General features: G+C 37.9%; 1 protein-coding gene across 2 annotated transcripts in view; it reads left to right on the forward strand.

Annotated features, from left to right (window-relative positions):
- The first annotated feature begins 4,129 nt into the window (after positions 1–4,129).
- ONECUT1 (one cut homeobox 1) overlaps positions 4,130–14,922 on the forward strand; it is a 36,731-nt gene continuing 25,938 nt past the window's right edge. For both annotated transcript variants that reach the window (XM_072148196.1, XM_072148197.1), the window contains exon 1: positions 4,130–5,370. In XM_072148196.1, the coding sequence (XP_072004297.1) occupies positions 4,293–5,370 (1,078 nt within the window). In that variant the 5' untranslated portion in view covers positions 4,130–4,292. The remainder of the gene's footprint in view (positions 5,371–14,922) is intronic.

Consider the following 14,922-nt stretch of genomic DNA (forward strand, 5'->3'; position numbering starts at 1 on the left):
ACGCGTCACCTTTGACATCCTGCCTATTGGAGAAGAGCTGAGTCCTCCATCCACTGACCACTGCAAGCTGTCACCACCACCAACACATGGCCAGCCGTCCTCCTACAGCCCTGCACCACTACACAAAGCTAGTCACAACCATCATACAAAGCCACTCACTGTATAATAGTCCAGGGCCGTCATACAAAGCCAGTCACTGGGTACTGATCCAACACCATCATACAAAGCTAGTCACTAGATACTGATCCAACACCATCATACAAAGCCTGTCACTAGATACTGATCCAACACCATCATACAAAGCCTGTCACTAGATACTGATCCAACACCATCCTACAAAGCCAGTCACTGTATAATAGTCCAACACCATCATACAAAGCCAGTCTCTAGATACTGATCCAACACCATCATACAAAGCCAGTCACTGGATACTGATCCAACACCATCATACAAAGCCAGTCACTTTATACTTCTTCACTATCATACATATCCAATGACTAGATACTGCTCCAACACCATCTTACAAAGCCAGTCACTAGATATTAATCCAGCACCGCCATACAAAGCCAGTCACAACCATCATACAAACCCACTCACTGTATAACAGTCCAGGGCCGTCATACAAAGCCAGTCACTAGATACTGATCCAACACCATCGTACAAAGCCAGTCACTTTATAATTCTCCACCATCATACAAAGACAATGACTACATACTGATCCAACACCATCATACAAAGCCAAAGCCAGTTACTAGATACTGATCCACCACCACCACCATACAAAGCCAATCACTACATTCTAATCCAACAACATCATACAAAGCCACTCATTGTATAATAGTCCAGGACCATTATACAAAGCCAGTCACTAGATACTGATCCAACACCATCATACAATTATACTTGATAATTCTTCATTATCATACAAAGTCAGTCACTATATGACGCATCAACATCATCATACAAAGCCAATCACTGTATATTATTGCAGGACCATCATCCAAAGCCAGTCACTAAATATTAATCCATCCCCATCATACAAAGCGACTCACCAATGTTTCAACACCATCATAGGAAACCAAACACTTTATAATAGTACAGCAACATCATACAAAGCCAGTCACTGGATACTGCCCCAACACCAACATACAGAGCCAGTCGCTATATAATAATCTAGCAACATCATACACAAACATACTCAAGATAATGCTCAAACACCGTAATACAAAGCCAGCCAGTATAAAATGCTCCAGCATCATCATACAAAGCCAATCAAAATATAATGCTCCAGCACTATCATACAAAGGCAAATATAAGACTTTGCTGCTAAAATATCACATACTTACAATACACAGATGCAGTAATACTACATTGTTCCAGTATCATTACAACAATATACTATACCAGCACCTTCATACAGTAACAACCTGCTCCAGCACCAATACACAAAGCCAATCACAATATACTGCCATTACCACAACACACTGCTATGCAGAGCATCTCACAAAATTCAGCTCCAGTGCCTTAATATTGAACCAATCATAATGTATCATCAATAATGGCAACATATTCTTCCACTACTAAAATAGAAAACCAATCACAACACACTGCTCCAGCACCATCGTACAGATCCAATTGATCAAAAGGAACTTTACTGTGCAAAGTAGATCACAACATGGTAATGATTTCTATACCTGTATCTATACATGTATCCATATCTTGCATGTTCACTGTAATTCACATATAACTAAAGATCAAATAATCGTAAATATAACTAAACCATAGCACATGCGGAGATATTCACACACAGCAAACATTGTATCCTACAGCAGATAGAGGGTCGTGTTTCTAACGGAAGTAAATGTATAAAAATATATATATATATATATTCTAATATCTGTATATATCTGTATATATATATATATATATATATATATATATAATGTCAGATGTCAGTAAGTACAGGAAATAAATAAATGAAAAAGAGAGTGGTTCTTGATATATATATATATATATATATATATATATATATATATATACATATATATATATATATACATGCATATGTATGAGTGTGTAAAATGTCCAATACATATATATTCACGCATATATATAAATGCAAGCAAGAAACCATATAAAGATCTATCGATGTATATATCTATATTTATATATACTCACATAACAACGCCTTGTACATTTTATAGTAGCATTTTATTGATTTTTATTTTTATTGTGTTGCTTGGTATGATTGTATACGATATCTGACAACTCATCTGTATTTGCATTCTACTTATAGATTTTTATAACATCGTCTATATATATATATATATATATATATATATATATATATATATATATATATATATATATATATGTATATATATATATATAGGCTTGCCCTTGATTTTGGCTGATATAATGTAAATGTCTGATCTATATTCTCTCTATTTTGATCCCCTCTCCCCAGCCTCATTCACTGTGTAGCAGGTAATTAAGCAGCAGTTTAGTATCAGGGACAGATACATTATCTAATCAATGTGGAGAAATATTCCCCATCACATTAACATCAATGTTTTGTATGATTCAAATGGTTTTCTAACTATCTATTCCTATCTTGCTGGTGGTAAAATCATTTAATAAACATTGAATTGGAATAAGATATTTGTGTATTGTTTGGATTGATTTGTTGGGTTGGGAATGGGTTAAAGTGCTGCTGCCCATGTCTGCAGTTGAGGGAATAGATATTGCGGCTGCTGTTATGTTGTACACAATAGACACATCTGGACTTGCTGTGGTGTCTTCTTTTGACTCTTGCCATTACACTGCTACCCCCAGTAGTATAAGATAACTAGTGATCTGATATATAGAGGATACTATGAAGGAGATGAATTTGATAATTACTTTCTAAATACCAGGAAGGACATTCATTGCACGTCATTTACTATATCACCAGAAGATACAAGATGCCAGGCTGTGCCAAGAAGGTGCCTGCTTAATAGGTATCGCATTGATGTAATGAGAGAGAGGAAACCCGGAAGTTAAAATTAACATTCAATTTGAGAAGCACAAGACACTTATAATGCAAAGTCACCAAATGGGAGGGACACGGAGCTGTCATTACTACACTACATGCTGGGGGTGCAGGGATAATGCCAAGGACTCTGATCACACTACTAGATACATTATATGGACTAGATACTAATGCATGCTGAGGTGCAGGGACAATCACAGGGACTCTGATCACAATGCTAGATGCCCTGCACCACTGTATACACTATACACTAATACATTCATAGTGACACATTATATCACACTGCTAGATGTCCTTTGCCTGCACCACTGTATACACTACATAGTAATACATTCATAATGACATGTTATATCCCACTGTTAGGTTCCCTGTCCCTGCACCTCTGTATACACTATATACTAATACATTCATAGTGACACATTATATCACACTGCTAGATGTCCTGTGCCTGCACCTCTATATACACTATATACTAATACATTCACAATGACACATTATATCACACTGCTAGATGTCCTGTGCCTGCACCTCTGTATACACTATATACTAATACATTCATAGTGACATGTTATATCTCACTGCTAGATGTCCTGTGCCCACACCTCTGTATACACTATATACTAATACATGCTGGGGGTGCAGGGACAATGCCAGGGACTTTAATCACACTGCCGGATGCCCTGTATAATAACTAGTAGTGGCTGCAAAACTACAATCTCATCGACCTGAATATATACCTGACTCTTAAAGGGGAACTATGTGTTAAATCTTATCATATGCATGTGAATTACAGACTGAAAAAGTGACCAACAGGCTAGATATTTTCTGGATTGCCAAGTAAATGTCCAACTGGAGATCAATATCGCCTGAAATGGCTGCTTCCAGGGAACAATAGAGTGCAAGTGCAGGGGGCACCTCTAGGAAGAAATCGTAGTGCTGCTGCTGGGACGTGGCGCTAGTGCTCGCTGGGATCAGGCGTGTACATGGTAAATAGAAGCCTTATTACAAGTGGGAGTGATGTGACAGGCGCATGCGCGGTGCGGCTCGCCAGCTGCAGGGGCAGCAGCAGCTCAGTGACTACACATTGATCAGTGAGGGACATGGCAGGAGATGGCGAGGGGACAGAGCAGACTGCGATCACTGCTCTCCTACTAGAGGGGATCGGGCCCTAGAAGAAGAAGTGTGACAAGTTCCATCGTCCCCGGGACGTGTCACCCACACGCCACATACATGTGCTGGCCACACACCTGCACGCCTCATCATGAACGCTCAGCTGACCATGGACAATATTGGCGATCTGCACGGGGTGAGCCATGAGCCGGCCACCGCCGACCTCATGAGCGGCAGCCCCCACCACAGAGGATCGGTGAGCCATCGCAGCAACCACCTGGCTGCTCACCCCAGATCCATGGGCATGGCTTCCATCCTGGACGGAGGAGAGTACCACCACCACCACCATCACCGACCCCCGGAGCATGCCCTGACCGGGGCACTGCACCCCACCATGACCATGGCGTGTGACACCCCACCGGGCATGAGCATGAGCAGCACCTACACCACCCTCACCCCTCTGCAGCCCCTGCCCCCCATATCCACCGTGTCGGACAAGTTCCCCCATCATCACCACCATCACCACCATCATCCCCACCAGCGGATAGCAGGCAATGTCAGCGGCAGCTTCACCCTCATGAGGGATGACCGGGGACTGACCTCTATGAACAACCTCTACACCCCCTACCACAAGGAGGTCACCGGCATGGGGCAGAGCCTGTCACCGCTCTCCGGATCTGGACTGGGGAGCATCCACAATCCCCAGCAAGGTTTGCCCCACTATGCCCACCCCAGTGCCACCATGCCTACTGAGAAAATGCTCACCCCCAATGGTTTTGAAGCCCACCACCCTGCCATGCTGACAAGGCATGGAGAACAACATCTCACCCCGCCATCTGCTGGCATGGTGCCTATCAATGGGATCCCTCATCACCCTCATGCCCATTTAAACGCCCAGACCCACGGGCAAATCCTGGGCTCCAGCAGGGAGCAGAACCCTTCATCTGTGACTGGATCACAAATCAACAATGGAAGTAATTCAGGGCAAATGGAAGAAATCAATACCAAAGAAGTGGCTCAGAGGATCACCACCGAGCTCAAGCGGTACAGCATCCCCCAGGCAATCTTTGCCCAGAGGGTGCTGTGCCGCTCACAAGGGACCCTCTCAGACCTGCTGAGGAACCCCAAACCCTGGAGCAAACTCAAATCGGGCCGGGAGACCTTTCGGAGGATGTGGAAGTGGCTCCAGGAGCCAGAATTCCAGAGGATGTCAGCTCTGAGGCTAGCAGGTGAGCCCCCTCCCAATGTGTAGCCCCTCTTCTATTGTACTTCATCTCTGAAGGGTCTGGGACTTGCTTCTTCTACTTCTCTGCTGCACAATACAATGAGTGTCCTGTTCCATATAGTCTCATCCACCCATCATATATACCACCTGCATCATTGTCTTCTGGAGAGGGTCATCTCCTGCCATTACCGCCTGTCATTGTCACCCTCATCATCATGTCCACCACCATACAATAGGCTCCTCAACTCTCCATAGCAGGGCTTTCCTCAGTCTTACCAAAAATACTATTATTTTATATCCTTCAGCTGAATGTGGAAATAGTCTGTAGAGCCCACTCTTATCTCCCACCCATTGTCTTTGTCAAACAATTAATATCGATTGATTGATTCCTATCTGCTAATCGATAAATCAATAGAGACGTTTACACTCTCTGAGCCAGTGGAAGTAGCAGCATGGAAATAGAATAAGGTGAATGAAATGTGATGATTTAGTCAGTAGCTGTCATTATGTATATTCTGATTGCATGAATACTGATGAAGGGCTCGGAGAATTGGGGGCTCTTTGTTTCACCATGTCCTCTACTTAGGTGATAGCATCCACTTCTTAAGCCCATGTCTAATAGAGATGATAATAGGAAGCGTTCAGATCTAGTATTGGACCATATACATGCATTTATTATTATAACCATGCTCCAATAGGGTTCCTGAACCTGTAGTTATATTATTATTACTACAGCAACGTGAATCCTAATAATCCCAATAATCCTACAGTGCCTGAAGCCTAATCTGTGCAATAAGTGATTCCCGGAATCTTATAGAAAGCAGAGTCTTATTGAGGGATTAATTAACTGGCAGCTCTTCATGAATCCGTCCCTGGAGACTGGCAGGCAGTCGGTGTGAGGTGCTGGCACTAGCCTAGACCCCTAGATTACAGGGTATGTCATCTGGAGGATTGGGATCACTACTAGCCTCTATTTATTCTATTACTATACATCATGTACCCAGGAGATGCTGCACTGCTACTCAATGCCAGGATGCAGCCTGCACAGCTATTGCACACATGTACAAATCTCTTCTATATTGTTATTGTATGGGAGCTGGTTTTTCCCGTGAAAGCAGCAGCGATTCCTAAGGAGAAGCTCTCTTCGATTTACAGTGGATTTTTACGACAATTTGGTGGAACAGAATCTCCATTTATTTACATGGATCAATAGTGGAAACAAGCGCTGGAATTAGAATGTAGGATCCCCTTCTTGGCGTTATCTGGGCATCAATCTGCCAATCTAGAGTGTCTGCTGGAGAGGGCTGCTCTCTTACTGCATACTAATTCACACACACACACACACACTAATATATCTATATATAAATATTTGCCCACCCACATACATAAAGATAGTAATATAGATAGATGCTTGAAAAAGGTGAAAACTCACCGAAACGTCGCAATTGTGGAATAAAAATCACCTTGTTTTGATACACCACTTTGGAGTGCTGCTGCCTTTCCTGATCTAAAGATAGTAATAGATATTTATGTAGATTTTATTTTGTATATGTGGGATGTTATTGTTTCTGGAAGAAAATTTCAGCACAGAGAAAACTTACTGAAATAATATATGTGTATATATATATATATAGTACATACACATTTTTGTGTATATATCTATTTTTGTATATATCCTTATCTATGCTATACAGACACATGTGTGTATATATACATAATATATGAAGATAAAAAGATAGAATTAAATATTGGAAATATTGGCATACACAATTATTTGGGTTTCTCCTCTTGTTTTGTTTGTATTTGTAATTAGGGACAGTCATTTTAGATGTTGTACATGGTTACTTGACTTTCCTTTTTCCTTCTTTCGTTTTCCTTGAAATTCTATTTGCATGAACAAAAAAAAAATCAATAATTCTAAACAGTGATTGTTAAAGGCTCATATATTTGTGGGCAGTTTATCTGCAAGCCAAAATGTAATTAATATTAAATGTAAAACTGTAGAATAAAATCAACATAGCCTATAAGTAAAATAATAACAGTAATAATCATATTAACCATTAATACAAATTATAATAACAATAATTTTTATTATTATTGTTGTTGTTTTTCTTATTAATACATATTATGATTCTTATTGTTATTATTTCAAGACTGCAGTAATATTTTATTTAAAAGAATAGAAGAAATCATTTTTGTCAGAATTTTTTTTACAGGTATTTAGTGCTCATAATTTAGGTTTTATTTATTATAAGGCTCTTATAAGGTGTATATAGAATATTTTGTAGTGATGTTATATTTTAGTATTTTATTAGATGGTAGGTGAGTGTTCTGCTCTACCAGGAGTGTAAATGAAGTTTGAGGATTTTACAAAGTATATTTTAAGTGAATAACCAGCATTTTAGTGAACAGATTTTTTTCTATTCAGGATGTTTGGTTTTCTGGCTGTCACTTTTATAAAGTAGTGTGTATGTTCCTTTTTCTTAAGATGTTATGTGTGCCGCAGGAGTCTTTTTATGCTGCTGTGACTAGGAAATCTCTGCAGATGAATGCAGTGGTTTGGCTTAAGTGCAAGTTTTGGAGAATGCCAGTGCATATGTTTTATTTTATTGGTGTCAACCTACCATGAGACCACTATGTCATTTTACATTTGTTTCCAGGCCTCAGTTTAGATTGAAATGATTTTCTGCCATAATAGGCCTCTGTTGGTGTCCAGAGGTTGCTTGTGTTCTCTGATTCAATCCATGTTATTCCACACACTTGGGGCTTACTCTCATTTTTCACAATGGGCATCAAACACGTTCAGTTTAGGCATTTTCTTTACACTCAATTGGATTTACTTTTGTGGTTTAATGTAGGCCAATCTCTTACTTGGGATGGACGCATTTTCTGATCAATATAAGTTCATGGTTCCAGAATTATTGAGTTCTCAGCCACTTTTCACAAATGAATGTACAAAGGAATTATTTTATCTTTTATCATTTTCCTACAATTTTTTAAATAATGTTTCCAAAAAAATGTCAGAATAAATTTGATTATACATTTAATTTATATATATACTATTTCTATATACTATTTCCATTTTAATTAAATAAATAATAATAGTAATAATTGTATATTAGTAGTTGAAATGAAATAATTTTTATTATTAAAATAATAATATTATTAATTATTATTAGAAATAACAAAATTCTAACAGAGAACTTTTCAGGAGCCCTGGAATGAAAGTGAAACTGTTACCAGTAATATAAATAAGTTCTGTAATAACATTTGTGAAGACTGCCAGTCACAAAAACTTAATAACATATGAAACAAACTAAATGATAGTTAGGATTTAGTAGCCAGCAGGGAGCTGCACCTGTTTTGGGTCCTGTACGTTACATATAGAACACAAAATATATGGAATATTTCAGTAATCTCTATGTAACAATACAATCCTATATAGATAGAAGATGATATAGATTATTTCTGGTTATTTAATAAACATTCACTAAATTAATTTACTTTTGGCTAAACAAATGCACCATAAGGGACCTGGTCTGTTGTACACCATCAGATAAGCACTGTTTAGTATCAAAGGGCATAGCTGCAGCCATCAGACTCTTTGGTGTTTACTAAACCATTAGTCTATAGACAGTACTAAATCTCCAATGTGTATTTTGTATATATTTTTTCATCAAAAGAGCAATATGTAAAAAAAAAAACTGAACTAAAATTAAAATAGAGCAAGTTTTAAATATAATGCATGTCTTTGGTATTGAAATTGATTCTGAAAAAAAGAGAGAACTGTCTAATATCCAAACTTAACCATTCAACTTAGGGGCACAAGTCATATATGTTCAGTGAATTTTAATTCCCATTCACTCACCATTGTAATTTCAGTCAATCTACAAAGTCTAGCCACTTTTCTTGACCTCTTAACTTCTGTTCTTCACTTAATTTGCTGTTATAGTAGTTTGCCTATAGGTTCTGAAGGTCCTTCCTGAAGGTCCTATTATAATAACAAATTACTCTCACTTTTCAATGGACAGAGCAATATATCTCCTAAGTAAGTAGTAAGCGCTCATGTTCTTCACCTTCTCTTAATGAATTGAATTATCCCGACAATACAATTACTTCTCATCTAATTGGGACAGATGGGCCTCAGTCATGACATATGTATTCTGATCATTACAACCCTTCCAAAAGGCTAACATTCAATTCTATTTGATCTTCCTGTACACCTGTTGCCATCTCACAAGGAAGCATCATATAAACATGAAATCAGGTAGTTTAGAATATTGCTTGTCTGCGCGGCAGCAATTAACCAAGTTGCCATGTCTGACTCTCATGGATACGGCTTCTGTCATTTTGGTCAGTAAAAAGCAGATGGATATTGTAGAATAAGGTAATATATTGGAGGCCAAGCATTCTCCAATTTTACACACAGATCATCAGTCTTATGTAACTCTGCTATAGTTTTAACTTATGTAATGCCCTGAACCAACAGCAGGATAAGAAGACAATCTGCACATGGTCATCTATTATACATGGCACCATAATAAATGCAAGCAATGTCATACGGCTTGTATTCAGAGAAGTTATCAAGCTACTAGTCATAACGAAGAACTTGTAACTAGACGTGGAGCAGGAATTGTAAGGAACATTTACACTAACAATCTAATCTCAGTATTATATTTTACTTCACTGACCATACATCAGACCATTCCGAATTTATGCTAAATAAAATAGAAAGGGCCATGATAACATACACTTCCTCAAACATTGAGTAGTATGACAAATAGATTCAATGATGGTCACATGGCATTGTCACCAATAGCTCAATGTGTAGGCCCTCTTTGTGGATTTTAGAGTGGGATCATTTCCCTTGTAAGTGGCAGAGACCTTTAAGGATATAAAATGAATCATTGGAATCACATGATGCCTCTTCATCATGAAGAATAATGTAAATGATTGTAAAAAAAAATAAAAGTGCATTGATTTGGAAATCATGCTCTATATATTAAATACCCACCTCAATGAAAAGTTAATTGGTCTGGACTGACATATGCCATACATCATAGCCTTACCTACACTATTTTACCATTACTCTTCATACAGCAAGCTATAGAGAAAGATAGAGGCCTTAGGCTGGGGAGAGAGGGCCTGTATTCTCTATATTATTGACTAACTTCTGGAGAAGGCAGGTGAGTCCCAGAAGCAGGTAGCAATTGTCTGTTGGCACCTTCCATTTCCTACTAATTTTCTTCAACAACCTTATCTGAAACTATATACTTGTTGACACATTTCCCAGGCCTTTGACACTTAACTATGTCATGAAAGGAATACTGTGAATCTTTTGGGCCCTTATGTAAAATTTATGTAAAATATGTCCCTGCATGCCAAAGCCATCAATATAAAGGGAATGATTACACGGTCAGAATGCTCAGTTTGTAAAGCCCCATTATGAAGTACTAAACACTAGGGATTGTCCAATTCAGTCAACACCTACACAGTGCACTTCTCAACATATTTGTCCTATTGGGCTACAGTGTTACACAGTACATGGACAGTAAGCTCCTTACTTACCCTATGCCAGTATGTAAACACTCAAGTGCTTTAAACTCTCCAAATACATTTAAAAGTTTAACACCAACCTTACATGAGGAAAGAATCTGAATTACTGAGAATGTGAATCACATGGCATATATCAATAGACAAAAATTGTAATAACGCCAGAAAGATTCTTGGATCTCTCAAGACTTATTAAAAATAGGTCCCAAGAATGAAAAGAGACCTGTAATGGAACACATCTTGCTTTCTGTAACGTGTTCCAAATCTATTACACAGTTTGCACCATTGTGATACTGTATGACTAATGGACATCAAATATGGTGTCCTCACAGGAAGCCATTGTTATGTCCCATATCACTGTGGGGTTTTACACTGTGAAAGTATTATGTAAGAGACCAACACAATTTAGCGAGAGGGCAACTACGGCCTTTTCCTTTCAGATGCTTTATTACGGGTAAATCCTCTTTAGGTCATTTGAATAAAGTCTTCATCCACTGACATAAGGTCACTTAATTTCACCTTTTCACCATTAAAGCCTTCTGAATATAATGAGTCATGTATCTGGGATGATATTGAAAAGTAATTCAATGAGATCAATAGATAATATCCCATGCACCAGATTATCTCATTGCTATCTATATGATCGTAGCCATTTACCAAACTTCCTGCATTGCCTTCTTGTATAGATAAATTGGTATCCGATAATCACTGAATCACTGAAGAAAAATGTTAATGTCCCCTAGATAGTAACAATTACCAATATAAAAATAGTTTTCTCCTGCTAGTAAGATACTTGTATTGTAATTGTAATATCTTTCCAATCTAACATGTTTCCAGTTATAGGTTTCACAAGTTTCTCTGACACCATAAAACTATTCAAATATTCAAGTAAACAAAAGAAATTATATCATCGATATATTTATTTCTGCTAAGTATAGGCAAAATATTTTAGAAACGGATGGGACAATATGAGCTCATACTACAAGGCCAAAGCTAAATGTAAATATCACTTCTAGTGACTGGGCCCCAATATTTCCCTTCTCGGTACACAGAGGGACATGAGATAAAGCACATAGACATGCAATGTCTAGACAAATACTCATAGGTAAATAGTCACAGAAGACACAGAACCTCATAACTTTGCACATAAAAATCACTGGATAATAATGTAACTCCTAAATGGCTCAAAGTCAATACAAGAATTGCCTCATTGTGCTATCTTTATATCTAATGTATGACTCCGATTATTCTGATGACAAAGTGGTAAATTTGTGAATAAATGTTCAGAAACTATTTTTCATGGTTTGGGTTAAGTTTAACCACAGGATTACATTAATATTATAAGTCAGATATTTCAGATATGGTTGGTGCTCCTATGGTTGGAAATGATATGAAGGATTTACAATGGAAGTGACCACCTTCTTTGTTATGGCATAAAAACATTTGTTTAATCTTATAGGTCAGACTTGATGTACTATGATACCATGTATTGTAAGCAAGGCTTTATCATCCAAGCTCCCCTACTTCTGTCTTACTGGATATGACCTCTATTGCCATCTACCAAACCCTAGTGTCTCACAAAATAAGGAAAATGTTATCAAAGCAAAAGAAGGACCAGTTACCAGATGTTCCACATACTTTGAACCAATTAATGCATGGGTCAAAATATAAATAAATAATTCTTTATTTATATAGTCCACATAGATTATGAAGCGTTGCACAGAGCTTGTGCCACATCGGTCCCTATTCCGATGGGGCTCACAATCTAATCAACCTATCAGTATATTTTGGAATGTGGGAGGAAATGGGAGTACCCGGGGGAAACCCACGAAAACACAGAGAGAACATACAAACCTGGATGGGATTTTAACCCAGGACCCCAGTGCTGCAAGGCTGTAATGCTAACCACAGTGCCACCCAAAATTCTTTAAACATCTACAGTAGCAGAACTTGAGCCCATGTTATAGTGAACTGTACAAAGACAGGCCTAACTATTATCTTATATTGGTCAAGCCTTATACATTATCTCATTATCAGACGTAATTTTACCAGTTGTGGAAGGGTTTATTCTTTTTTTAAATTTTAATCACAAATCATAAGGACCGACTTGGTGGGAGTCCAAACCCAGCACTTGCCTGAACTGGTCATGGGGTTGTGGTGAGCATTGTTTTGGCTTCACAAGCCAGTGACCTGGTTTCAGCTCAGTCCCATTTACGTGAATGAGAGTGAGCTGCAACAAGAACAGCCATTATATGGGCACGCTTCAACCCAAGAATGGAGTTTGGTAAATCAATTATTAGCAAAGAGAGGGGACTTGGGGTATAATCTACCTCTTCACCCCAAATACCAGTGTTTACTTTATATGAATTCTGTGCTGCATAATTTATCCGAAGATTACACAGAAAGAGGTACGGATATACATAATTAACCATAATTGTAGGCAATAATAAATAAATTCCTGTACTTTGCTACCTTACCAAAGTTTTAGAAATATTTATTAAATTGTCTTTACTATTCCAAGAATTAGACGTAATAAAAAGCTACCATCAATGTACATTAATACAGAGCTACCTAAGAAATAAGAATACGAAATGGACACGGATTTGTCAGTGCCGACATGACATTAAGATGACATCACACGTGGTATGAACTCTGCCCTTATGATTAATAAGTGTGCGGAGATATCGCAGTGACTGACCCCTCAAAGGGTCACTGAACTATATCTGGTCATTAGCTCACTTTCAGTACTATGACTATACAACTCAATGTGACATTAGAGTTTCTTTGTTAATGAATAAACTAAGTGAATAGTAAGCTATTGTCTTTACACCATGAGAACTAACTTAATCAAGTCAGCAAAGATAAGAGATGGCAGAGTTTTCCTTTTGTAAATAATGACTAAAATATCAGTGGGATTAAAATAACATCATACCCACTGTCCTCTGGTATCATATGCCCACAATATTAAAATACAGCAATTCCAGAAACTCTATGGTTATCTATTCTGGAGTAGGGTAAGATCTTCTTGATACCTAAAGTGACATGATATACCTTCAGTACATCATTGATGTACAACTGGTCCCACGGTAATTGCGACTCTGATTGGTTTGTGCACAGATCAATGCTCACTCAGAAAGTGAATAATATGAGAATATCCATAGTCCAGTTATATCACTGGTACATTGAGTGTCCAATGACAAAATTATTTTCCCCAGAATCTACTAATATGAGGTGACTACACAAATTGCCTAATTTAGAAAACCCTTTTTTATCCACAATTCTAAGGACTTCTATTATATTCATAAAATAACTAGGTAGCAAAGAATATCTTCAGAGGAACCAACCATTGCCTACATTACAAATATAACCCTTTCATTTCAATGAGAAGTGTGTATTACATCCTTTCCTCTGTGTTAGTGCAGCAGGAAAATTGAACAATTGCTGTCCGGCTCATTGATAGAGGTCCTAGGAGTAGGACACCCAATGATCAGCTTGTTTTTCCTGGACCCTTTAACAAAAAGTGTTTTTTTCAAGATGAAAATCCTTAAAAATGCAACCTTTACAACCCAAATTCATTGTTCAGATGGCATCATGTGCTGAATAATATTAGTGAAATTATCTTTTACAAACATTGGGCCACACGTCATATCTTTAGGCCAGGCTACACATTTGCAGTTTCAGCATAGCGGAAGGGAAACTAAAAATCTCTCATTCACATTAGAGATAAGCAAATTATTCAAGATTCGATTTGTTGAAGCTTCGCCAAATTTCTCAAAAGTTTTAGTTCAGGTTCAAAATGAATTGGTCTGAAACAAGGTTCCTCCTATTCTTCTGGAGATTGGTATATAACCCCTCGTAGTAATAAAAAGGTAGCATATCTTTTGTTCCTTTTCACCAAATGTTTTCATCAGGGTTAGAATTACCAATAGGTTCAATGTTGATGTTAGCAATAGGGCTAACATTAGGACTAACCCTAACTCTAAGCCAGCCCTAGTAAAAAGTT

This window comes from Engystomops pustulosus, chromosome 4, assembly GCF_040894005.1.
Source record: "Engystomops pustulosus chromosome 4, aEngPut4.maternal, whole genome shotgun sequence".
Classification (NCBI taxonomy): domain Eukaryota; kingdom Metazoa; phylum Chordata; class Amphibia; order Anura; family Leptodactylidae; genus Engystomops; species Engystomops pustulosus.